Source organism: Numida meleagris, chromosome 12 (genome assembly GCF_002078875.1).
Source record: "Numida meleagris isolate 19003 breed g44 Domestic line chromosome 12, NumMel1.0, whole genome shotgun sequence".
Classification (NCBI taxonomy): Eukaryota; Metazoa; Chordata; class Aves; order Galliformes; family Numididae; genus Numida; species Numida meleagris.
Window position 1 is genome coordinate 16,866,305 of NC_034420.1, and position 26,432 is coordinate 16,892,736.

Below are 26,432 nucleotides of genomic sequence, written 5' to 3' on the forward strand. Positions count from 1 at the left end.
ATAAGCTGTTTCTTTCCCATGCTGGCTGTGAGTGGCAGGTTTTTCCCTCTTCCTTTAATCAAAGGGGACAGAACTGTTTTGGTGAGTAAGTCAGAGAGATCCCAAAATGGATAGCAATCAAAAAGGATAGAGAGCTTGTAATTAAAGAGCGTAGCAGCAGGGAACTGGTTCTGCTGCAGGCTTCCCGTGTGCCATAACAAATCATGTACGTCTTTATTTTCCTTCTCTGGAAGTGGCTGCGCTGGCTTTGAGCTTCGTGGGAAGAGCGATCAGGCTTAGTGCTTCTAAACTGCTTTAAGAGCCTGTTACTTGGGACGTAGTTTGCTGCCATGCCAAATGCTCTTACTGGAGGAGTACCCTGCGTTTGCAATCGCTGCTTCCATGTCTGGAATTCCTGAGCTGCCCAGGGCTGGGGTGGGCTCTGCGCTTCTGAGCAGGGTGCTGGCGTGTCACTGAGGGGTTGCAGGCACAGCAGTGAGCTCTGTGCTGGTGCAGTGCAGGTGTTGGTGGCCCAGCTGTGTGCGGGCCCCATCTGTCTCAAGAGAGCAGATTGGTATGGCTGTGGCACAGAGAGTCATCGTCCACCAGATCAGGGCTGGAGACGGGTCTGACGTGCCTGGCTGTCCTAGCAGGGCTGTTCTGAGGCTGTGAGACCTTGCTTTGTGGCAGCACCCCTATGTTCCAGCAGGTGCAGAGCTCCACTCTCGTGGCCCTTAAGTAACCTTTTAAACCCATGTTCTGGTTCATGCTTGAAATTCTATGGCGATAGTCTGGACTGGAAGGATTTCTTTCTGGAGAAGGAATCACTTGTGGCCGTAGCAGTGACTTGCAGAGCTGTGATGTCGTGCCCTGCCCAGAGCATGGGAGCAGTACAGGAGCCCAAGGCAGCTAAGTGTGGCGTGCTGGCATGCTGTACCTCACAGATGCTGTGCGTGGTGCTGTGCCGTGCAGGATGCTGGCTGTGTGCACTGCGCCGTGCAGCTCAGGCTGCCGGCATATTTAGCAGTGCTGGCTGCTGGTGCCATCTGCTGGCATTTTCCGCCGCACACTTTGACTTTTGCTACACAAGCTGGAACCAGCTGCTGCTGCTCCTGGGTTCAGGAATTGGGATCTTCTTCCCCTGAGACGTTACAAAAAGCAGTCGTGGCAGATGTGCACAGGAAGGTTGCTGATGAGATGGTAACGCTTTAGGAAAACCAGTACCAGCCGTTTGTTAGCAGCCTGAAGCCCTCTTAGACACCCTGCCAGCCAGAGAGGAGGGTTTGTGTCAGGGCAGTTCGGTGTTTTATGTTTCCTAATCTCTTCCTGCTGTCCACATCTGGAAGGTCATGGTGGCCACATGTGTAATTGCTGTAGCAAAGCAAGAAGAGAAGGAAACCATGGGAATTCTCTGCTGCTTTGGCTGCCGACCAATTAAATAACACTCTGAGTCTAATCTGCCATTTAACTCCTGGCAAAGTTCATTCTTTGCATCATATTCAGCAAACTGAGTGCTAAATACCTCAGCCTCTGCTCTACAGACACCCGGCACAAGTGCTGCAGGCAGGTCTTGGGGAAAATGTTCCATTCCATGGCTGTGTCCTATGGAAAATCAGGAGTGAGCTGGGGAAGGAGGCAGGGGATGTGTTCCTCACCCTGCTGTCAGTGCAGCAGCTCTGCTCCAGGCACACAGCGAGGCCCTTCTGTTGGGGAATATCCCAATTTCTGCTCAGTTGTGCTTTTGCTTCAAAGCAAAGGGCGTGTGCCGTCCCCAGCCCAGCACGGGAGCAGCTCTCCCTGGTGGCATGGTGGGACACGTGTGTCACTGCCTGGAGCCCGGGGTGCTGCTGGCAGCCTCTCAATGTACTGCTTTCCAGAAAGTGCAGAATTGCCTTTCATTGTCAACTATGTGGCAACTTCTCATTTCTCTCACTTTTAATTCGTGCTCTTCTACCCAGCTGTCAAGGAGGTGTGAACATGAGTCATCGAAAACACTTTTTTCAGCTGAAGAAGGAGCCTGCTCATGTGAATCAGGTTTCTATTTAATCCCTGTGCCATCTGTCCAGCCCCTGACTGGTGTCTGAAGCTGAGTTAGCATCCCGTGTGGACACGCTCCCGTCAGCCTCCGCTGTCCCCGCGCCGTGGGGCCGGGTGCTCCTGGCCGTGCTGACCGCGTGTTTCCTCTTTCCTGTCCCGGCGCCTGCAGGCAGACAGCCAGGTGGACCTGGTTCGGCAGCATTTCTACGAGGTGTCCCTGGAGTATGTCTTCAAGGTGCAAGAGGTCCAGGAGAGGAAGATGTTTGAGTTTGTGGAGCCCGTAAGTGAACACCCAGCCCTTTTCACCCCACAAAACCGCATTCCTGAGGGATGTGTTACTGCGTGAGGGCTGATGGGGAGCCGGGCTGTCCCTGCGTCCCTGTTACCTGTAGGGCAGAGCTGGGGGCCGGGAGCAGGAGATGTGCTTTGGACAGGCCCCTGGTACGGGGCTCAGCCCCACACACACAAAGTGTTTCTTTGTATGTTCTGTGGGCATCTCTATAGTGATGGACTGGGTGTGGGGCCTGCTAGCAGCTGCAAGGGGAATGGGCTGAAGTAGGGAAAAAAAACAGAATCTGAAGAGAACTGTAATTTTCACAGGGGAAAAAGAGTGCAGGATTGACAGAGAAAGGAAATAAATGGATTTTCTAGGACCTGCCTTTTGCTCAGTGCTAGGTCCTCTACAGCTTCATAGAATCAAAGAATGGCTTGGGTTGGAAGGGACCCCAAGGATCATCAAGTTCCAACCCCCCTGCCACAGGCAGGGCTGCCAGCTGCTAGATCAAGCACTAGACCAGGCTGCCCAGGGCCCCATCCAACCTGGCCTTGAGCATCTCCAGGGTCGGGGCATCCACAGCCTCTCTGTGCAGCCTGTTCCAGCACCTCACCATTCTCCCTGTAAAGAACTTCCCCCTGGCATCTAATCTAAATCTCCCTTCCTTGAGTTTAAAACAGTTCCCCCTTGTCCTGTCATTATCTACCCGTGAAAAATTAATGATAGGTTCAAAACCTCCTCTGCTGTTTGCAAGGAGTCGTTCCTTCTGAGCGAAGAATAACCCCAAGTCCAGAGAAGCGCGAGCAGGCTGCGGCTGCCTGGCGTGGTGACACGTCTCAGCTCCCAGCGCAGCGAGCGTCAGAGTGACGCGGTGCAGAGGGGCACAGTGGGCAGAGGGGGAGGATTTTGGTATTGGCAGGGTCACTGGGGTTGGTTGAAGCAGGAGAACAAACTGGGCTGGAAGAGGGAGCCGCACTGACAGTCTCGATTCGTTTTGCCCCAACGCAGCTGCTGGCCTTTCTGCAGGGGCTTTTCACCTTCTACCACCACGGCTATGAGCTTGCAAAGGACTTCAGCGACTTCAAGACAGAGCTGACCATCAGCATCCAGAATGTAAGTGTGTTGCCGTGCCCTGTGTCTGTCTGACAGAGAAAACTCACACACACTTTGGTAGGTTTTAATCGAGATGGTTCCTCTCTTTTTTTTGTGTGTGTGTGCCGTCAAGCAAAGGGCTTGACAGTGTAATTGCAAGCAAATTCTTTGTTATAAATAACACTGTGCCATGCACACGGTCTCAATGGCAGATCTTCCATGGGGTGTCCCGAGCCCCTCGTCTTGGCCTTCCTGTGGGTGCTGCAGGGTGTGTTCCTGTTTCAATTTGCAGACAAGGAATCGCTTTGAAGGGACGAGGTCAGAGGTTGAATCGCTGATGAAGAAGATGAAGGAGAATCCTCATGAGCACAAAAACATCAGTCCTTATACCATGGAGGGATATCTCTACGTCCAGGAGAAACGTAGGTGGCCAGGGCAGTGCAGTGCATGGGTGCCAGGGGACACTGTTTGTTGGGGTATGGGACATGAAGACAGATTTGTCAGAATGCAGAATGTGGGAGGGGGTTGGCCCAGTGGTTGGACTGTTGTGGTGTGAGCAGGGGAGAATCAGTGCCAGTGCATGGCAGGAGTCTGCTTCCTCTTTCCCCTGAACAGGGGTAAAAGGGGGTAGCAATGCTTATGCTACCTGTGAAGTACAACAAGAATCGTGGGTAGAGAAATGTGCCATGTTAAATGATCATTAACTCACAGCTTAATAATGGGTGTGCATTGAAACTCTGCTGGTTCTGGGGATAAAACCTGCATTTGCTTCACAGGTCACTTTGGGACCTCCTGGGTGAAGCATTACTGCACGTACCAGCGGGAATCCAAGCGGATAACGATGGTGCCATTTGACCAGAAATCTGGAGGAAAAGGGGTGAGTGTCACTGCAGGGCTGGCGGGTCCTGGGCAGAGCTGCAGGCTGCTCGTGCTGAGCACAGTGACACTAACACTGGCAAGTGGCTCAGCTTCACTCCAGGCTGAGTGAATGCCACATGGACAATGAACTCTGCACCTTGTTTAAAAAAAACAGAGCCCTTCAGCAGATGTTTGGAAGCTGTCAGCAGCCCTGGCAGCAGCGCTGGTTTCCCAAATGGCTGGAGCCCCTCAGACACAGCTTTGTTTCATGCTCCAGCTCTCTATTCCGCTGTCTGCACACAGATATTTGTAAGGACAAGTTCACAGCAGCTGCCTCTAGTTAAAGGCCAACCTTTTTCATCCTGATTTAATCTGTCCTTCATTTATTTCTGTTTGTGAAAGGAGAACGCTTTACAAACTGAAGCCTGTGCAGCTGCACGCTGGTCCTGCTCAGGTTGTCCTGACCACGCAGGACATGCAGCATGCTGAGCATCCTGTCTGTGTGCTGGGTGTCCTGCAGTCTGCTAGTGCCAACTGATGTAGTGTTGGTGCAGCATAAAGAGATGGGGTCACAAGGCTCTGCTTGCTCTTGGCCTCTCAAGCACTCCTGGGGCTGCAGCTGGCATCAGATGGTGGTTCTAAAGCAGAGCAGTCCCTGAATATGGGGGGGAGTGGTGAGCCTGGCTGGTGAGCTGCGGGGTGCAGGCAGTCCCCCCAGGAGCAGCCCTGCAGAAACCATTCAGATTTGTCTTCCCGGGTCCCTGCTGTGGCCCTAAATAGGTTTCCTGGAAAATGATGATGTCAGGGAACAGGGTGGTCAGCCAGGGTGTCAGCTGGAACGGCACAGAGAGCACAGAAAAGTGGCCGTCTCCAGGAACTCGCTCAGAATTTGTCTTCTATTGAGTCATCAGGGGATTTTAAAAATTGCAGGAGAATTTTCTGTGCTGGCAGAGTCTGAGCAGGGGTTTCCTCCAGCAGAGGACAGCAGTGCGCACGGATCCTGACCGGTTGCTGCTTGTCACGGGGAAATCCAGTACAGCTTGGATGCAGATGCCTGGATGGGAGAAGGCTTTTGTCATTGCTTTGTCAAATAATAAACATTTTGAGGCATGCTTGCTCCTGTTAAAAGTTTTTGTGTGCAGAGTGCTGCCAAAAATGCAGCCAGTGCTGGAGTGAAAATTGACAGCCAGGACTATGATGCATTGTTCAGCAATGGAAAATAAAGCTTTGCCCAAAAATCGTGGTCCAGCACTCCCTGCCTGCCTGAAACATGGCTTGTATGGTACTCAGTGCATGCATATAATTGTGTGCATTCAGAAAGGATGGCTTCTTATTTTGGCCTAAGCATTTTGGATGTATAATAATGCGCTTCTGGCAGGCGACGAGTGGCTGATGGTGCCGAACGGCCCCTCTGGTTTGAACAGATTGTTTGGGGCCTGGGGGCAGGCACGTGTGGATGGGTTGTTCTCCACCTTATCTGTGATTTTGTCTCTTCTCAGGGAGAAGATGAAGCAGTTATCCTGAAATCTTGCACACGGCGGAAAACCGACTCCATTGAGAAGAGGTTCTGCTTTGATGTGGAAGCCGTGGATCGGTGAGTGCTGAGGCAGGTGGCTTCCCTGGGTGCTGCTCCGTGTTTGCCTTCTCCTCTGGTCACACCCTCTGTGGCTGGGAAGCGTTAGTCCGCGGAAACACGCTTCTCCTGGTGTTCCTAGCCAGGTGCTTGCAGTGTGTTGAGTCAGTGCTTCGTTTTACAAGGTGCCGAGTTTACTTTAGTCTCTCAAAACTTAATGGTGTTGTAGCATTTTTGCAGACTCTGGACACGTAAGGTAAACGGTCACAAGTGTGGAAAAGACGCTGCATGCGTTTGGCAGGGCTGGGATGCCTCTTTCCTGCATGGGTTCTGTGCTGAAATAACTTCAGCTCTTGTGCTGCAGACAGTCTAATGCTGCTTTGCTGTAGATGTCGATGACGGAAATCCAGCTTGTACGTCTGGGCACTCTAAATTCTCATCTTTTTTTTCCTGGGGTTATAAAATGCTTCCTGACCTGATTTTCCTCTGGGCAGCTGAACCAGACATACGTGTGGATTCGGTCTATAGCGCCTAGGAATGAGAGCCTGTCACCACGTCCAACGAGTATCACGCATGTTCACTACACAAACAGGAAAACCAGGCTGAGCTGCTGTTCTGAGTAGTGCTTGTTGGTCACTGCCTTGTGTCTTCCTTGCTGCAGGAAGTTTACATGCTTTACAAAAAGCCCCTTTGCTGGCTGCGGTGTAAATATGCAGGAGGTCTCCTCCATAAAACTCAAGTTCAGCAAAACCCAAGGTGTTGGTGGTGCTGGCTGTATTCCCTGGGCATCTGTCCGATTCATCTGCCCCTGCCCAGCCCTTCGTACTTGAGAGGCTGAGGAGGGGACGGAGTTGGGATGGCCCCGCTGCTGCCGCTCACTCTCCATGGCTCTGCTTTCCTCCAGAAAGCTGCAGGATTTCTGCTGACGCCGGGATTTTTCTCCTATGCCCTGAGGGGAAGTGTTTTTTTTTTAAATGTGAAAATCAAAATAAACCCGGGAGGAGGAGAAGCCAGCCACCACAATAGCTTTCTTCTGTAGTGCTTTCAGAGCCAGCCGAACCTTCCCTTGATGTCTGCAGCCTGCTGGGCACAGGCTCAAGAGCTGCTCCAGAAATATGCCTACTAAATGTAAATAATGGCAGGGGAGTGGCGAGGCGGAGAAACCTGAGAAATTGCTCATTTCACGTACACGTTCCTGATTCCCTGCCTGGGAGGGCTGCGAGAGCAGAAAGCACCAACTGACAGGCTGCTTTTCCCCAGCACACGGGCAGCTCTGCGTATTTTTGGTATCAAAATTTGTCATGAGTTCTCCTCAGTAATAATACCTTCCCAAACGGGTGAGTGAAGAGGAAGAGGAGGCAGAACTTCTTGCCGAAGTGTCCACCCCATCTCTGCCCCGCTCTGGAGCTGTGCTTCCAGGGCTGAGGTGTGACTGTGGGTGCCTGGGCTTTGCTGGAGATCCGCCACTCCTGGCTGGCACTCCCTGTTGGCCTCCTGTGGGAAGCAGCGTGTCGAGGAATGGTTTTCATGCCAGCCCAGGATTGTGGGGGCTTGGCAGCATGTGGGTGCTGCCCCGCAGCTGTGCTGTCAGGCGTGGGCGCTGCTAGGGCCGGCGGCTCCCATGGGTGCTGTGGGGCGGTGGACACGTGGTTTGTGCTGGTGGGGGTCACTCCAGCTCTAGGACCTGAGCATGGGCTAAGGCTGCAGGCCTGCTCCTCACACGGGTCTGCAGACCCCGGTAATGGCGTGGCTCTGACTGTAAGGGTGCTGCAGCACCATCTGTGCCCCATTTTGCAGCATGGTTTGTGCCATGGGCTCTTTGTCTTGAGCTGGTTGGGTTTTGCGTTTGGGCTTCTTGTGTTTTTTTTTTTTATTGTCTCTGCTAATAAAGAAGTTAGAAACTTGATGTCTTGTTCTTCAGCCCCATGCAAGAAGTCTGGATGTGATTAAGGCAAACAGATCCCCAGGATGCTTCTCTGTGTCACATATGTGCTGTGTTTTGACTACGAGCAGTTCTCCCCCTTCCTTTTCTGTGTGCAACTTAAAACTCGCGCACCATGGGGACAACGTGAGTCCGCGCCCTGCCCAGACTCTCCCTGGGGCGTGTTTAATTGATGCTAAGCCGGCTGGGTGCAGAGCAGCTTATCCCTGCTTTGTTGTGGCTGGGTGAGCCGTGGGGCAGGGCTGTGGGTCAGGGCTGTGGGTCAGGGCTGTGGGTCAGGGTGACCCTGCTGCATGCTGCAGGCCGCGCCGCACCTTTCCGTGGGGGTGAGGCCTGCACGCACAGCCACGCACGCCTGTAAGCACCCGAGCACGTTTCACATTTCACTGAAGTATTTTTCTCTCCCGAGTTTTCAGTAGCTTTTCAAACTCTGTTGGTCCCGGCTTGGGAAGGTGCTTTAAGGCTCTGGGGGTGACAGCAGGCCGCGGCTCGGTGGAGCCCTGCAGCCTGGAGGTGGCAGCCTTGGCTGTTCTTTCGGTTGCGCTCAGCGGTGCAGACCTGGGCTCGCTGGTGTGTGCAGGGCAGCGGGTGGGCATGCAGCGGGGCTGCAGGATCAGGCTGCTTTAAGTAACACCCAGAGAAGCTGTTGTGTGTTGGGGAGGATGTGGTTATTTTCTCCTCCAAAGGTGATTGAATGCCCCTGAACTGAACGTCTTGAGCCTGATCTGTTGTTACAACGTTTTGCTTCCTTTTCCTATTGTCTGACAGGGAGTCCAAAATTCCCAGTATTGAAGGCTGAAAATGTGTGATAAGAGGTATTTGCGGGAGAGACTAAGAGCTCCCCAACCCCGCCTTTGCCAATAGTTCTGATTTCCTCTGCGGGCAGTTAGCAGTCTTGTAGCTCTTAGTTCAGAAGGCACTAAATAGTGTTATACCAAAACAGGCCCCAGAATGGGGTTCCAGCGTCTGGCTGAAATATTCCCTCATGCGATGGATAGTGTGGTTCGCTGGTAATGCCCTTTTTCCAAACTAATTCAGAGTCTCTGTGCATTAAGTCAGTTTCATAAACAAGGTAAGCAGGGATGACAGCAAGTGTCTCACCAAATAAGCCTCAGGAGGAGTAGTATCTCATTTGGCTGATGACAAAGACTTTGAAATTTAGGACAGTCTAGGTCATTGCTCTGGGCCAGAAGCTAAGTGCCCCTAATACCAATTGGCACTTATGGGAATAGGAGGTATCCAGGGTGTGGGGTTTTGGTCCCTTAGTGACAGGTGGGGGCAGGAACTCTGCTGGCGGTGCCATTGCTGTGGGGTCCCGCTGTGCCCTGGAGCAGCTGGCGTTGTGCGGGTGGGTTGGTGTGAGGCGGGCTGCGTGCCCTTCGCTCACCGGCTGCTTTTGGTGCCATGCAGCCGTGCTTGTTCCCTGGCTGGTGTCACGTTTCCAGTGGCCTTTCAGACAAAGTAGTTTGTAGGGAGCTCCCAGAGCTGCACAGCCCCAGCCCACACGGCGAGCTACCCTCCGCGGCAACGGGCAGAGCACATCTGCAGCACCGGAGGGGACAGCCCACCTTGTACTGAACCGGGAGTCCCCTTATTCCCTGCCTTCCTCATCCCCTTCTGTGCCTCCTTTTGGGGCATGTGGGTGCTTCTCCGTTCGTAGCAGGGCTGGGAGCTTCCTGGCCCAGCGCTGCGCTCAGCCCTGCAGCCCTGTTATTAATCCATCCTTAGGCTTTCTCGTTCGGCAGTTTAGATTGTCTCGATGTGATAAGCTGTTGCAGGAGTTGAAAGTTCTTATCTATTTCTATTGCTTTCATTATTTGTTTGTTTTTCTGGAAGGAGAAGCAGCTAGGGGACTTTCTCATTTTCTCTGCACGCTTAGTCATAGCTCTTTAAACCCAGGCTGTTTTTCACAAAAGCAGAGATATTGAGAAAATTCAAATTTCCTGTGTGCTCTCATATGGAAAAAATAGTTTTTAGATTGTAGCACATCGAAAATATACTTTCTTGCAAAGTGTTTACCACGTTCCACTCTGCTCTCATGCTCCCACATCTTTTCAGTCCAGAAACTTTCCTTCCAATCGCTACATTTCCCCACTGCATCGCAGAAGAAGGCAAAAGGCTTTTGGTGCTGGGGGGGGTAAGTACCTGCTGCAGCCCTCAGCGGTGGGTTGGCAGGTTTGTTATCTTTAGGCCACAGAAGTCAGTGTTGATGTTTTCACTCTTGCTGCTGGGGTGAGCAGTGCCACTGGTGCACAGGGGAGCGCTCTGCTGCGTGATGCACATCAGGGCCCTGCAGGGGCTGCGGTCACCATGGACATTTCTGTGTTAGGTGAGGGAGCAGAGATGTGGATATGTTGTGTTTATCTTCTGGGGCTGGAAGCCAGAGGAGGCCCTTCCCTGTCTCAGGCTCTATGCTGGATAGCTGAGATATCCATAATCTAGCACGCGCACTTCTGGCAGCAGTTGGTCTTTGGGGAAAGCCCTGACCGTGGGGCTGAGGACAGCTTTGTGCTGCTGGGGTTGGTGAGATGCTGGCCCAGCCATCGTGACCTGAGTGCGTGGCACCCCGTGGGCATGGTCCCAATAAATAATGGATGAGGCATAATGTGTGGGGTGAGTTTAGAATGCATCACAGCCAGGAAGATAGTTCTGCTCGGGAAAGTGGTGCAATGGATGCTCTGGCAAATGAGCACTGTGGGAGGAAATGCAAAGCTGTTTGCAATGTAAATGGATTTTTAATTCAGGTTCACAGCCCCTCCCTGCACGCTGGTAAGTTTGGCTTTGAAGTGAAGCCCAAAGAGTTGTTATCGCTCAAAGGCAGAACAAACATTTTCACGTTATCACTTCTGTCCTGTGCGTGGGGGAACCTGGCACAGGAGATACCCGCATTGTCTTTCTGGGCCCTTGTCACTTCTCCTGGAGGTCAGTGTCAAGTTTACTCAAGTGAACAGTTTCATTGTCTTTGTGTTAATGTCTCACTGGAGACAGAGATCTCTGTATTTCCTTTGCTCTTCTTGGGTTGCTGGAGCTCGCCCAGCATCTGGCCTGAGCTTGGGCTGAGCTGCCCACCACCTCCCTGTGCTGTGGGAGAATGAGCTGCCCCCGGCACGTCACCAGCCCCTCTGCCCCTCTCCAGCTGCCCCTGGCTCCACCAGACTGCGTTGTCTGCACAGCACTGAGCTTTGTTCCCTGCGCTGACAGAATTCGGTGCTGGATGTTGAGCGTTTTCTCTCTCAAACGGGGTGATGGTTAAGTGGTTTCCTCTTCCCTTCGAAATGAGTAAACTTCCAAACCACTAAGCTGGTGAGTATTGACTGACTCACCAATGGGATTAGCGGAGATCAAATACATTATGTCTGATTTACTTGGACCTGGGCTTGTTGCAAGCCTGAACATGCTGCTGCTGCTGCGAACCTGTGCTGAGCTGCCTTGCGCGTGCCGCAAGCAAACCCTGGGGTTTGCTGGCGAGGAGTTATTTCTTTGTTCCTTGCCCATAAGTACCACAGAGCGATAGGAACAGGCCAAAGCACCATACTGAGCATCCCTGTTCACGCTGTCCTCTCTGACAGAGGATGAGCTCCTACCAAGAACTGAACAGCTTTTGCGCAGTGATGCTGCAGCTCTCTCTCCCACTGGATTGCTTTTGGAAAGTGCAAGTTAGAAGTTAGCCCTCTTCCCAGGCCACGTGGGGCTTTGCATTTAGTGGTCCTAAAGCAGGCAGCTCCTGTGGCTCTCTGCCTCAGCCCCATGTGCTTCCTGCTGCAGGGCTGGGGCAGCTATGGTTTGCTGGGTTGGGTGCTGCAGCATTGCATGCTCCCTGCTGCAATGCTTTCTGAGGATGAACCCTAAAACCCCTCAAGCATTGCTGCAGACAACTCTGACAGCCACTCCTGCTTGTGCTGGATCCATGCCTGTGTCTTTCCTGTTGCCAGGGCTTCTGCCCGCTCTCCTCCTGCAGAAATAGCAGCTGCACTGTGCTAATGCATCTGAAAATAGCCTGGAACGAAACAGAGAGACTAGGCCGACCAAACAGAACAGAAAACCCACTGGGTTTGCCACCTCAGCTGTGTCTCTGAGCCCCTGCCGGGTCCCCGGGTGCTGAGGGGTGGCCTGTGCTCCACAGTGTGCTGCAGTGGGAGCTGGCGAGTGCTCTGCTGCACTCAGTCAGTCACGACCTTGGTTTCAGAGCAAGATAATTGGGCTCTAGCTCCTGGTGTGGGAAGGACGGAGCAAGGTTGCTTGGAAGTGGCGGAGGTGGTGCTGGCCCTGAGGCGAGCGGCAGGCTGGTTTTGTTCCCAGGCCCCCCCTGCTTTGCGTGCAGGCACTTGGGCCTGTTCTTTTCCCTTCTCATTAAAATAAATAAGCAATCACAGAGTTGGTTTTAGCATGTAGCTCGGGGGCTGTTATGCGGGTAAGGGCAGGGGCAGCAGGAGCACCAGCGGGGTCAGGGACGCAGTGCAGTCACACTGATGTGAGCATTTTGGGGACAAAAGTGTTGAAATTCCTGACACAGCAGAAGGTGCTTGGGGTGGTGGGACGTGGGGTGCTGGGACACAGGGGCGTCCTGCCTGCTCAGCTGCCTTCCTTGTCCATTACATGGACGTGCTTAGCCCAAAGGCAGGTAAACTATCTGGGGTGCAGCATGACAGAGTGCCTGTCATACTGTAAAACCACTGCAAATGCGTGTTGATTATTGGAGATGCCTTCTGCTCCTTTTCGGTCCTGGCTAGGACCTGCAGGGACTTCCCCAGAGCGGTTAGGCTGGCATCAGCCACATCTTGCTGGGGCTTGACAAGGAGGAATGTCGTCTTCTTTCTTTCTGTCTTACACGAGAACTTAATCTGTGTCCTCCTTGTTTTCCAACCCGCAGTTTGTTTATGGTGTTCCCTTTCTCTCTGCAGGCCTGGTGTGATCACTATGCAGGCGCTTTCGGAGGAGGACCGAAGGCTTTGGATGGAGGCGATGGATGGCCGGGAGCCGGTGAGCAGAAACATTGGTGTAAAAGCATTGGAGAAGAGCGTGGGGAGCTCTTTGTAGCCTGGGGCAGGCTGCTGGCCACGAAGCAGGCAGTCACGCAGCGCCTGCCAGCCGGCGCGGGAGCTGGATCGCGGGGCAGAGCACGCCCCTGCCAAGAGAATAGTTTAATCCTTTGGTTAAATATTTGAGGTAATACTGTATCTCCTGCGCTTGAATTGCTCGAAGGTGCGGTGGAAGGGAGGAGGGTAGGCTTGGCCAGCACAAACATGCTGCTGTGCTGTGCTGAAAGGAAAACATGGCAAAAAGAGCAGTAGAAGAAATACGCTGTAGATTTCCAGGGCTTTCTGAGTCCTGCAACTCTTCTGGCAACCGTTTCTGGGTCTTACAGAGAACTGCAGATCTAGTGTGAGTGGAGGAGTGAAGTCTGTTCCCAGTACTCAGTGGTATTCTCCTTGTCGCTGTGCTTGCTTCTGCTGTGCCAAAGCTGCACAGGCTGCCTTACTGCTGGGAGGGATTGGGAAGGTTTTTCAGAAAATTCTGATTTTTTTTTTTAATATTGAATGTGTATGCAGACTTAAATGCTGAGTTCTCTCAGCTTTGCTCAGCTCTGACTGGGCTGCCCAGGATGAGCGCTGTGGTGGGCTCTGTGTTGCTGGTACACAGTGGTCCCATCCAGCAGTGGCAGTGCCACCACCACAGAGCAGCCCGTGGGTGCCAGGTGCAACACAATGTGGGCCTCTGCCTTGGAATGGTCAGGAGCATACAGGATGTGAAAATAAACTTTGCAGGCAGCTGGAGCTGTGACAGGACCCATGTGTGTTTTTGGAGTTGGTGTCTGCTTCTGGGCTGGAGCTGGGATCTGGCAGCCAGAGTTGGGTCCACGTGGGGATCAGGGTGGCCTGGTCCAGCATAGCCCCGTGGCCTCAGGCTGCTGCTGGTTTCAGCAGAGCCCTCCCCCTGCAATCCATGGAAAGCTCCTTGTTTGTCAGAAAGAAGCACTCATTAAGCCCACGTGGATATGCACGGGCTGATCAGTGAGTGCTGGAAGGCACGTGCTGGGTGTAGTCAAGCAGCTTGCTTTTGAAACACCTGCAGTGATTCAGGCACCTGGACGGCTGTGTGTGTCTGAGGTGCTGTGCTGTGCTGTATCTCAGATGAGCATTTCAATCGGGATTACAGCTGGGCTTCAGCCTGGAATTGGGGATTCACTTGGCAATTCAGGTGTGATGGGACTTTGGGAGATTTCTGGTCCAGCCTTCTGCTCCAAGCAGATTACTGAGACGTCCCGAGGAGGCAGGCTTACAGCCCTTTGGGACTCTAGCTCTACTGCTTGGCCACCCTCAGTAGGAGAGTTTCTCCTATACCCTGTCTGAACACCTCCAGTTCCAGTGTGCACCTCTTGTCTACTGTCCTTCTGCCATGCTTGGCTCTGAGGAGCCTGGCTCTGTCTTTGTGATGCCTTGCTGGTGTGAGAGCTGCTCCCAGGTCCCTACAGCGCTGAGTAAATCCCTTCTCCAAGCCAAGTGAAGTCCGCTCCCTAACAGAGCATGTGCTGTGTAGCTTGGATCCACCACTGATGGTGATCACGCCTTTCTGCCACTCCCTTGAGTCACATTATGCTTTGGGACAGAAATGCACATTTACACCTGCAGACATACAGTTTCCAAGAAGAGGAATTATGAGAGATGCAAGTACAGAGGGCAAAAAAGAGACTGAGTATGCTTTGCCTGCCCAGGACAACCCCTGCTGTCTTCTTCTGTCATCAGCCTTGCTTGACCTGCTCCTCCACCTTTGGCTCTTGACCCGAGTGGCCCTGTCCTGGGGCAGCTGTGGTTGGGACCCTCCTGTGTGAGATACACCAACCTCGCCAGCTCCAGCATGCAGGCTGTTTTGTTCCCTCTGAAATTCACTCCTATGTTGGGTCTGTGTGGCACCCAGACACAGGATAATAATTTCTGTTTCTTCGCTAATGAAATGTGCGTTCTTTCTCATGATCTGAATCAAGTCTTGTTCTCCTTTAGCCTGCTCACCTACTTCCATCTGCCTCACCTCCACTGAGAGATGTAGTTGATGGGAGTGAAGTCCAGTCACCTGCAACTGAAACTGCAGGAATATAATAATCCAGCTGCATTTTGACCTCCTGATATTATCAGGGTTTGGCACAATAGTAGAGCCAGTCTGGTAGGGTAGGGTTGCAGAATTATAGCCAAAGATTTTGAGTGTTTGTGAAGCGCTACACATGTGAAAGGTTCTGTGAAGTAACAGACGCAGGACTCCCTGGATTAGCCTGTTCCAGAATCTGATTACATGAACTCATTCAAAGAACCCTCAGGTCTTCATGCTGCCACCTGTGGATTTCTGTTCTTCCCTATCATGCCCATCAGCTTTGGGTAGCTTGCTCATCCAGCACGTCAAGGATTGTTGCTACTCACTGATGCAATACCTCCTGGCACTTAAGCGCTAGGGGTGCTTAAAGCTGGCCTTCCAGGTGTGGTGTGGGAGCCATGGGAACGAAGCCTGGATGGAAATGGGTCCAAGAAGCATTATTCTGTGTGTGTTGACAGACAAGGTAGCTCCTTGTCCTCAGTTATCCTCTGCGATCTGTCAAGTGGATTTCTTGATGTGCTTTGTTTGAATTCTGAATTCTTGTCTTGCAACGTAAGGGTGTGGGATGTTACCTACACTGCAGAGATTTCCTTGAGGGAGAGACAAGGATTTAGTGTTTGGAATCTTAGAAGTATCCATTCTCTACTTTGACTATAATTTGTAACCAAAAAAACCCTCCTGGAAAGAATGTCTGGTTTTCCTTTGATTTGAATATTGAGTGTGGGAAAGATTGACGTGGGGGGGATGGTAATTCCATGTGCAAATTCGGGCTATGGAGAGATTGAAGTGCAGTGGAGTTTGTTTCTTAATTATAATTAAAAAACTAAAACCAAATGTTGTATTACATTGTAGTAAGAACTAAACATAGAATGTGGGCTACATTAGCCAAGACATTTGTTGCAACTTGAAAAGATTTATTATATATCTCACAGTCAACGCCGTCTCCAGATAGCTATCATCAGTCTGTTAACTCTTACCACTTGCTGTTAATTTGAGTAAAACCCCCGTGTTGATTTTGGGTTTTCTTCTGTGTTACAGAGGCTGGAAGAAGGGGAAAATGTTAACTGTGTAACAGAGCAATTGCATTCATGTTTGTTAAGATACTCAGGATGAGTTTCCTGTGTTTTTTTCCCTCTGGTGATGCAGTTTGTGAATGCGGATGGTGGAGGCTGGTGTGATTCTGAAACCTGACTGGGGCTGAGTCAGGAATAAAGCTGTGTTGGCTCATAGCGGTGACTGTGGTAGGCTGTGGGATTAAGAGAGACGCAAATTAGGCTGTTTGCTTTCTGTCAAAGAACTGAACAAGATAAGCATTTTAGTAAGGTTATGGCTTCGCTTGCCAAGTGCAGCGAGCGTGCCAGCCAAAAGAGAGATGACGGTGTCAGCGGTTCCCGCTGTTACCTTGCAAGCAGGTCGGGAATCTTAAAAATCGTTCTCACATCAGTGCCAGTGGAAGTGGGGTACTGGTTTTGGAAGTTTTTGGGTCACAAAAACGTTTCTTCAGGCAAACAAACTTAGCAGAGGATTAAGGATATGAAACGTGTTGAATCACATGTTAATGCATTGTCTGTAGCCTTAATTTGTGATGGAGAAGTTAGTGTTAAATGGCAAATGCAACATCCCGTGATCCTGTCAGAGGGAATAAGATTTGGATGAGAGCTGAGCAGCGCTGTTCTGGCACTCGCATCGCACTGCCCTTTGCTCGATTTGTTTTGTTTTGCTTTGCTTTTTTGTTCTTTGAGGCAACGCAAGTCTATAAAAATACAGCAAACATTTCATATAGGAGTTGGCTTTGTTTGCACTGTAACGCCAAGGGCACAACTGCGGACAAATGGTTGGTTCCCCCTTGGGCCTCGTGCTCTTGTGGGGAGACAAGGAGGAGTGCAGTGGAGGCGTGCCAGCTCTGCTTTCTCCTTTCCTTCTCTGTTCCCCTTTCCTTCTCTTCAGTTCTTTGCAGATTTGCAAAGGCAGGAACAAAGTACAAATCCCTGGCAGGCTTTGGGAGGCTTGAAGGCTGGTTGCTGCGTAGAAAGGCAGCACTGCTGAGGCTGGTGGGTTTTGTCCTGGGGTGACCCGGTGGTTGGACCCGTTGCTTTGGAAGGGCCCTGCTCCTCTTGGCCCTCACCTGGCCTAGTCCTTGTGCCATGAAGCTCCATCCTCCAGAAATAAATAAGGTTTCTGCTGCTGTTCTGGAATGCTGTTGCAGAACATCTCCTCACTGGGGACCTGAAACCTCCCCTTGGTTCCCCACACACACAGGTTCTGCAGCATTTGCTGCTCCATGAGGGCACTGGGCTGCAGGACCATCAAGCTGCATGAAGCTGTTGGGCTGTGGGGGACAGGTCAAGCGACAGCTGCGGTGTCAGGTTTTCTGCTGGGTGCTGGGCCACTACACTCATGTTCCCAACCAGGAGCTGGGCCTGGCTGGGGCTGCAATGCTGTCTGTCAGTGCTGGGAACCTGCAGTGTTCAGAAGTGGTTAGTTCTGGATTAATGAAAGACTAGAGGGTAAGAGCCACAAAACGCTCTTAATGGAGACACTTAAAGTCTCTCAGGCCTTCCCTGGATACCGAAGGTCATCACTTGGAATTTATGCTGTGCCTGTAGCTTATTAGCCCAATGAAATAAGGTATATGTGAAGCCCGCATGTCTGAGCTGTGCACCCACACAAGCACCCGGAGCCTTGTCTCGTGGGGCTGGACACTGCCAGGCGTCACAGGGTGCTCCAGGCTTGCGCTCAGTGCAGGGTGAGCAGACGCATGGCAGTGGTCACAAAGAACCTGTTTCCCTTTCTGCAGCAGCCTACGGGCGCTCTGCCTCCTGGTGGCGGTGGTGGCACCCCAGAAAGGCTGGTGGCCGGGCGGCAATGCACTTTGCCCCATGCTCAGGAGTTCGATCTCCCCAGGCTCTCTGCACTCATTGCGTCCCTCAGTGCCATGGATGTGGGGACTGCACAAAATGGAGCAGGGCGGGTGTTGGGGACGCCGTGCAGCTGTGCTCCACTAGATGGCAAGCTGAGACCAGCCCGCTCGTTGCACTTGTGCCCTGGTGGTGTGAGGGCGGTGGGGGAGCCTGAAGCCATCTGTCCTGCTCCTGCTGCCCCGACATTCGAGCAGGGCACTTTGGGCTGCATGGGGTGGGTACAATGATCACTTCCTAGTTTTTTCTTCAATATTTGGCACAGCCTAAAATTAAAACCGCTTCCATCTTGTGTTGCTCTGTCTTTCCTCTGTTGCTGTCCCTGAAACAAGCAGTAATTTTGGGAGCAGGCAGTGTTTAATTGCAGTAAGCCAAGTGTGGGTGGGCGCAGACCTCCAGAGCCTGCAGAGCCTCTCGTTGCTTGCTCCCCTAGGCAATGGGGTCCTTCCCCCCTGGCCCTACAGAGCCCTCCAGTGCCTGCAGGCCTGGTGTTGCCATGGTGACCATGGCCACCATCTCACAGTCCGTAAGGACCTGGTCCTGGGCTGCCTGTGGGCTGAGGCCATGCTGGGGGCCTGTGGCGGTGTGCTGGGCCCACCATGGCAGGGCTGAGACCCTCCTCAGGGTTGGCCCGTGGCAGTAGTTGTTTTGGCTGAGTGGAAGCGACTGCAGTGAAGCGACTGGTACCATGTAGCAAGGCAGCTCCGCAGCCACGTTCCACCCCACTGGGGTCGTCCATGGCTTGTGGTGTCCGCATAGGCTGAGGGAGGTGAGCCAGGGGCTCCAGAAGCTCCTGCCCTGTCTCAGCCCCTCGGCTGTGCTCCCCTGCATCGGCTCGGTGCGCTGGGGCTCGTTTGCCAGTGCTGCTCTGGAGATGTAACAAAGTGTTTCTATAGCAAACCCCAGCGCCCGGCCTCGCATTCCTGCCCAACGCACGGCCCCTCTCCTCCCGCCTCCACCTCACGTATTGCTTCTGGGAATTCTTTCTGAAATTGTTTTTCATTTTCTTTGTCTAATTATACAAAATGGTGAGAGATTAATTTCCCAGTGGAAACGATGTCTTTTGAACTCAATCCAGTGCTTTCAATCTTGGCATTCCTGTCATTTTGGCTCATTCCAAAAATAAATTAACTTGAAGGACTTCTGTTGCAGCCCCCGGGGCCACGCGGGGGGACGGTGGGGTACCAAGGGCACGGATTGCCACCCCTCTCGTGTTCCCTTGTAACTAACCAGAAGCTGCAAGTCTGCTTTATCACTTCATTTCATCTCCAGCTCCTCGGAGTTCACTTGCCTCTTCTGTATTGGTTTTTGTACTGGGCTCATTAGCTCTGTGTCTAAGTGTTTCCAGCAAAGCTTGTAAAACCTCCTGCTCGCTCTGCTGAGGATGCAGTGTTTGCAGCTGGCAGGGCTCGGGCTGATCGCGCCACTTATTGATAAACATCAGCGGTGCTTTCCTCCGAGCTTGCTGGCCATGCATTGCGCCCCAGATAGTTACTGAGGGAAATGCATTTTTCGAGATAATACGAAAATCTTCCTCCCGAGCATCTCTGAGTGCAGATGGTGGTCCTCGGCTGTTTTCTCTCTGCACGTGGGCAAGGCATTGGGAGCCATCGTTGTGTTTACCTTTTGATGCTCCCAAGTTTTTGCTCCACGTTTGTCCATTCAGCTTTTTTCCTTGCAGCCTTTTCTGTGCTGCTCTGACACAAACATGTGTTCCTGTGGGCCCTCCAGAGAAACACGGTCATTTGTGTATGTTTTATCTTGAGATTTTCGTGGCCTTCGTCCTGTCTGGGTTTGTTTGCTTATGGCAAATTCTTTCTTTCTGTTCCACTTTCCATGACCTGGCTCACTGCAGTCACTCCATCTCTCCATTCTGCGCTGAACAGCTCATCCTTCCCTGCTCTTCCCCCTCCCAATCTCTAAGTTTCTATTGTTTGCTTTCTCTCTTTGCTGCTAATCGGCTCCCGACCCAGACAACCTAGTGAACTTTCCCTGAACCAAGGCTGCTGTCTCACCCATGTGCTCTCACTGCCTGGGAGCTCCTGCAGTGCCTCTGGCAGCGGCATCTCAGCTGGGTGAGGTGGGCAGCGTGTGGGTGCTGCTGGCGGGCGCTGGGGCAAAGCCTGGCCCGGCACAGAGCCTGCCTGGCTTCTGTGCCTCCCACCATTTGGCATTTTTTGGCAAGAAATCTTGCTTGTTTTTCATCCTTTGTCCTTTTAAGGGACAGGATGGTAGAGGAAGATCCTCAGAGAATCAGCCTGAGCTTTCAGGCTCAGTGGTAACGTCAGGTTCTGTGTTAGTTTTTATATCACTTGTGCTTTAACCACAGCCCCCTTGTTCTCCCTTTCCTTTTTTGTAACTTGTTTTAAGCCTATGAGTGATAACTTTACATTAGGATTATAAGCTTTTATTTTGTTTCTAAAGCACTTAAGCCGGTGAGATTCTAAGGTTTGATTTCATGCTTTTAGGTACGGTTCCCGCCAATGCTGCTTTGCTGCTTGATAGCTTACTGATGTCAGGATTTTGTCCCTTCCTTAAAAATCTGATTGGGCCATAAAGAGGAAAAAAAAAACTGAGAAAAACATTCTAGATCATCTTGAAAAGAGAGAAGAGCCCTCTGGACTGCTTTATAAACCAAAAACTGCTATTCCACCCATCCACATTTGGAAAGTTTGTGACTTCTTCCTGCACCACTGTTGGGAAATCCAGGAGCCCTACAGTGGCTTTGGTTTCTGTTTTTCATGTCTTATGGGTGAATGGCTCATCGTTCCTTTAATGCGTTCTTTGTGGTAGCCAGCTTTGCCATGGCAGTTTTCTTTGTGGTTCGTGCTTCGCTAACTGGCTACAAAAGTTGGGATTTGCTTGGGGAGTGGCAGAGCCATTGTCTGACATGAGTGGGTTCTGATCTCCCCTCAGGAGCAGGGGGAGATGCTGGCTGTGCTGGGGAAGTGTTGGCCACTGCTGGTATGCTATTGCCGTACCTTGCTGCTGATACCTGCTGACGCTGACGGCACAGTGAGGGCTGGGATTTGAGCGTAGGCCTGGCCACAGGACGCTGTAAAGCACCCACCTGTTATAGTGCACCCACGAGCTGCTGCAGCACAGCATGGTTTTCTTTCATTTTGATTCAGGCCAGGAGGTGAGCGTGGGGCTGAGAGGTATTTGGAGTTTGTCGAGTCCCTGGGGAAGGAGAGCTGATCGAACTTGGATTGCTGCTTGCTGGCGACATGTGCAGTGTGTGTGTGAACAGGACAGATCCACTGACGTGCAGTAACTTGTTCTAAGTCTGGGCTCAGGCGGGGGAAGCAGTTTAAGAAATGGTTGCAGGGTGGCTGCATTGAGTGATTTTGTTCCTGCTTTGATTTGAACCCAGCTGCCCACCCTTAGGCTGCATCTGTCTGGCTGCTGGCAGCCTCTGCGGAGAGGCACAAAGCACCATGAGTGAAACACCAGGGAGAGGATGGACTCCTTGCCTTTCTCCCTCATGTCACCACCGTTTTGGAATGTTTGAGCAGAAGATTCAAGAATCATATGGAAACGAAGGGAATAGCTCCATGTTAGTAGAATTCTCTGCCAGTTTTAATGGATTATTAGAGTATTTTTGCTAGTCTAAATTAAAAACTAAAGTAGTCGGTTTGTTGTGCAATCTGTTGTAAAACTAACCGCTTTCTTTATTGCCTGTTTTTATCGGTCCTTGCACTTTTTAATAGTGATCTACTGTCACACCACGGTCCCACCACAGTCTCTGACCTAGGCTTTCTCCTACTCCTGTTTGCAGCCTCAGAAGAAAGCCTGCCCTTCAAAACTGTAAACAGTTTGATCATCCTATTTCTGCTCTCCTGGCCTCTGTCCCATGCTGCCTTGGGTTTGCTGTTCTGGGCAGGCCTGCAGGGGAGGAAGCAGCTGCACGGGGCTCAGGGTATAGTGCCTGCTGGGTGCCATGTGCTGCAGGTACAGCTTGAGTGCTGCGTGCGTGCACGGTGCTATGTAAATGCTTGGGGTGAGTCGTTTCCCCACAGAGGTTATTAGCTTTGTGGAGTTTCAGGTCGAATCTGGAAAGGGCTGAATGTCCTGCTGGAGTTATGGAGAGGGGCATTCAGGCAATATGAAGTCTCCATTGGGCTGCCTCCCTGTGCCAGGGGCACGGTGAGCCCAGTGCTGCCCACCAGGACCACGATGTGAAGCCGCTGCTGCCCCCCAGCTCCCTCTGCCTCCCTCCCATTCCTGCTGGCTTCCTGCAGAGCAGGGGGCCGAGCAGTGCTCTGTACTGCTGCACACCTGGCCCGACGGGCAGCCAGCAGCACGAGCAGCTGCGCAACCTGGGGCTAGAAGTGCTCGCCACAAAGATGTTGCAGCCTTGGCACCAACCCACCCTGCATTGTTTGCAGCAACTGGGCAGTGAAGAACCTCTTTTCACCAAGCAGGAATGCAAGGCATGTCTGTGTTACAGTTATTTTAAAAGCGAAGATGACACTGTGTCATTTAAAATTAGGTTGGTTTTGTGTTCAGACTCCTTGCTCGGGGTAGATGTTGGGAGGAGGAAGGGCGTGTGTGCGAGAGGGAGCGAGGCTGGCTGGGCTCCAGCGCAGAGCTGGTGGAGGTGTGCACACTGTTGCTCAAGCATCCCAGAAAATTTGTGGGAAGCTGTCAAACTGGGAGAAGTTTTCAATTTTAATCAGACTCCTGGGCGATCTGAATATATCTGCTCCACTGCACTCACTAAGAAATGCTGCTCTGTGAGGCTATAAGCGCCTCAGTTATTCCAAAAATGTATTTTTCTAAACCAGTTGACCTTTAGTTACATTGTTCTGGAGACTACTGTGTATCTAACATGCTTTGTGCCCTATTGCTTCCACCTACCCTCTTTTTGTTTGTTAATTTCCAAGCTGTCTGCAGCTCAGTTTCCTTTTAACATTTAGACAGGGTGAGTTGACAGCGTGACCCCGGGAGATTTTTCCTTAGGCTGCCCAGGTAATTTTTTCCTTAGGTGACCAAGGCGGCGGTTATATAAGCGAGCTGAGCTAAGCAGTGCAGCTGGCTGGCGGGCAGCCCGCTCCGCTTCAGCTTCGGAGGCTCTTGGGAATGCCTGCACTTGTAATAAAACGTGGGCTTGTTTTTAATTAGAGCCATCATTTAGTTCAGTGCGGAGACGCAGAAGAGCAAGACCCATTTAGAGGATTCAGACCCCGAGATGCCTCTCTTTAATAGACCTTTCCTTGCTTTTAATCAAACGCAGGCGTCGGTGCAAGTTCTGAGCTGAAATTTGTGTTGGAAGAAGGGAGGGGGAGAGGGAGAAGGGAGCAAGGTGGGGCGGTAGCTGCGCCTGCAACGCGTGAGTTCAGCGCTGAACAGTAGGGTTGGGAGGGAAGGAAGGAAGGAAGGAGCTGCCAGGGACCCTAGGCCACCCTCTTCCAAGCGAACAGCCCTCGTCTGAATGACATAAAGCAGCACTTCACAGCAGGTTTCTGCTGCCCTGCCAAGTCTTTCGCTTTGGAGGCGTGTTTTTTCCTCCCTTCCCCCTGCAGGGAGGCCTGCAGTGATGTGGGCTGGGAGAGATCTTGCTCCTATCTATGTCGTTCTGGCTCAGAGAGCAAGGAAGGTTATTTCTAGCCACAACACAGTGTAGTCTAGCTCTGAAAATCCTGCTTGTAGTATGAAAACCTGGCTCTTGGACAAAAATAGAACGGGGTTGATAAGGCAGAGCCAGAAACAAGGGCTGATTTCATCAAGGTTGCCAGGTGTCCCGCTTTTAACAAGGAAATATGCTTCTTTGTACATGAGCCTTCCTGCTCTGTGCTTTGCTGGCATCCTCCTACTGGGCTGCGTCCCAACGGAGCAGCTCCTCTGCAGCAGTGCCAAGGCTGCTCGGGCATCAGGTGCTGAGGATCCTGCCTGGCATGGCATGGACTTTTGCTGATCCTTCTTTTTTCTCTCTGTTTTCCTTCCATTTTCCCTCTTCCCTGCAGCAGAAGAGGTCAGGGTGCAAGGTGCCTTCCCTTCCCCAGGCATGCCCAAACTGTCTTACAAGGAAGCTCAGGTGCCAGGACCCAGCTCTGGGCAGTCCTATGCTCGCTGGAGGGGATGCAGCGATGGCACTGAGCAGCACAGTGGGAACCTGCATCTAGCTGAATAATCCCCGCCTGTTGGGGCTGATGTGGTGCTGCACCTAGTCACGTTCAGCTCTGTCTTTTGGGACGACAGCAGGGCTTGGAGCAGTTCTCCCCGAGGCCAGGGGCTGCAGCTGGCTCCGGGTGGTCCCAGGCTGGGGAGCTGGGAGAGGCAGGGCCCTGCCCACCTCTACCTGCAGCTGTTCATTCTGTTTTTATGGTGCTGGACCAGACATTTGTCTGGCCACACTGTGAACCTGGTGGCTGCATCACCAAGTGATGATACCACTGCTAGCTGGCTTGCTAGGTTGATTTTCAGCTGGATCAGTCTCCCTGTACAACTGCACAGTAGGCAAGAGGGAAACACAATAGTTGCCACGTGGAAATAAGTTGGCATGCCTGGCCAGAAGAGGTGGGTAACCCACAGATCCACCTTGCTCAGAAGTCCATGGAAGTACTTCCATCCAACAGCAGTTTGAGGATACGAGTAGATAATTCCTGCTGTTTGCAATCAGGAAAAATGTACCATCCAATTATACTAAAATTATGCTTGAAGATGCAATTTTATCACTTTCTTTTTCTCTTGAGTTGCTGTGAAATAATGGAATATTTGGCAGTAAAAACAGTAAAAACAAAGTAATGCCTTCAACTCTGAATATGTGCTAAATAATTCACGGAGGCTTTACTCTCTTGAAATCATTTGGAGTTACTCAACATCTTGAGAACCTGTTTGTCATTTACAGTGTGTTCGCTATGGTTCATCAGAGGGCTTTTTTGCACGCTGCCACAGCTGTGAGTGAATGCAGGCGTTTGCCTTCTCTGGTCTTCTCCTGAAAGCACCTGGGCACTGTTCTGCATCGTCCTGGAGGCCTTTTTTTGTCCAGGGATTGAGCCTTTTCCTCTATGGTCGCTGCTCCTCGGGCTTTCGAATCCTTGTGTGTGATTGGGAATAAGTTGTCTGTGGTTGATCCTAGTGCACTTCAGTTTCTGTTATGCTCTGGAGAGGATGAGAACGGTAGGATCTGGACTGTGGTAAAATGATCGAGGCTTTGCTGGAGTTCAAGTGAAGACAGTAAGAGAGAACGCTCTTCCTGGCAGCTCTGTGCCCTCTGTCTCATGCAGGGCCATGGAGCAGGTGGACAAAGGGCTGGGCAGGAGTCCCAGCATGCAGTCGCTGCCGTGCTGCCTAGTGCCTGGGCCGTGCACTTTGACCCAGGTCTTTGAGTAAACCTGAGGGGTGGGCTCCAGCTGGTATGCTGTTTTTGACCCTACTTTCCCCTTTAATTAATTAAAAAGTTCCAAAAATGTGTGTGTTTCTCCTGTCCACATCTTCACAACCTGCCCTTGGGTGACTGGCAAGCCAGTTGGACAACCAATGTGGGAATGTGGTGATTTCTATTTATAAATTTTTGGCTTCTTCATCTTCTGAGCTGAAAGTTGAAAAACTCGTTCATGGTTGTTTTGAGAATTTCTGAATATGAATCACAAGGAAATTGCATAATGCTGCAGCGCTTCCTTCTATTGCTCGTGGCTTTGCAAACACCGCTCCTCCAGGGAGGCTGGGGAAGTACCTCGTAGTCTGAATGCAAAGCCTGGGTGGAGCCACAGGTCCTGGCAGTAGCAGAAGGACTGCACGGAGCGACCTTCCTGCCAGGACATGGACGGGTGGTTGGAATGATGGCTCCCTTGTCCAGTGGAGATCCCTCCATCTGCGAGGGCAGAGCAGGACTGCTGGCGTTGCTGCTGGCGAAAGCTTTCTGTAAATCACTGCTGCCCCCCACCAGGGAGGGGCTGGGCAATTCTTTCCTCTAGTTTTTAGCCATCTGGGCAAAACCTTGTGCTGATACTTGAACCCAACGCATTTCAGGGGCTGTGCTGAACGTTGTGCGGTCTCCAAGGGTTATGGTTTTGTTTGGGCCATTTTGATTGTTAAGTGAAAACCTTTTTTGCACGTGGAATGTAGTTGTTTTCTACAAGGCTGTGTACAAACATGCAATTGCCATGTGAAAGCACTGTTAATTTATGGTGGAGGTTAGTAGACTTCATGGCCAAACCAGTGTGAAACCTGAAATGAGGAAATAAACATAAAATTACCTGACACCTTCTTTTCTTAGTTCCCCTTCCAAACCCCTACTTACTAACTTCTTTTTTCCTTTTCATTACCCACGATCCAGCTTCACCCCAAACAGCCCACAGGCAGGCAGTTGTTAGCTGTTGGCTCTGTGCTTGCTCGTGTGTGCCATTTACATAGGAGTAGGTTGTAATAGCTGGTGAATTAGATTCTTGTTGATTTACTTGTGTGCAAGCAGAAGCTGGCATCAGGCTGCGAATGGTGACTGCAGAAGAATTTGGGGCTATGAATGATGGGTCTTAGAGGATTTTTGATAAAGAAAATCTACAGTTTAGCTTTTTCTTATTAGCCACAGCTGCAAGGTAGGTGAGGTGGGATGGAATTACAGGGGATGGTGCAGGTGGAACATGCACTCCTGTCTGAACAGCTTGTAACTTGGTTTGTGCCAGCAATCGATGCGGACTTGGGCATGGTGAATAGCAAGAACCTCTTTAGAAT

General features: G+C 51.6%; 1 protein-coding gene across 4 annotated transcripts in view; it reads left to right on the forward strand.

Moving 5' to 3' along the window:
- ARHGAP26 (Rho GTPase activating protein 26) overlaps nt 1-26,432 on the forward strand; it is a 103,206-nt gene that overhangs the window by 19,450 nt on the left and 57,324 nt on the right. For all 4 annotated transcript variants that reach the window (XM_021410509.1, XM_021410512.1, XM_021410510.1 and 1 more), the window contains exons 6-11: nt 2,186-2,296; nt 3,299-3,403; nt 3,675-3,804; nt 4,159-4,259; nt 5,740-5,834; nt 12,657-12,735. In XM_021410509.1, coding sequence (XP_021266184.1) covers nt 2,186-2,296; nt 3,299-3,403; nt 3,675-3,804; nt 4,159-4,259; nt 5,740-5,834; nt 12,657-12,735 — 621 coding nt within the window. The remainder of the gene's footprint in view (nt 1-2,185; nt 2,297-3,298; nt 3,404-3,674; nt 3,805-4,158; nt 4,260-5,739; nt 5,835-12,656; nt 12,736-26,432) is intronic.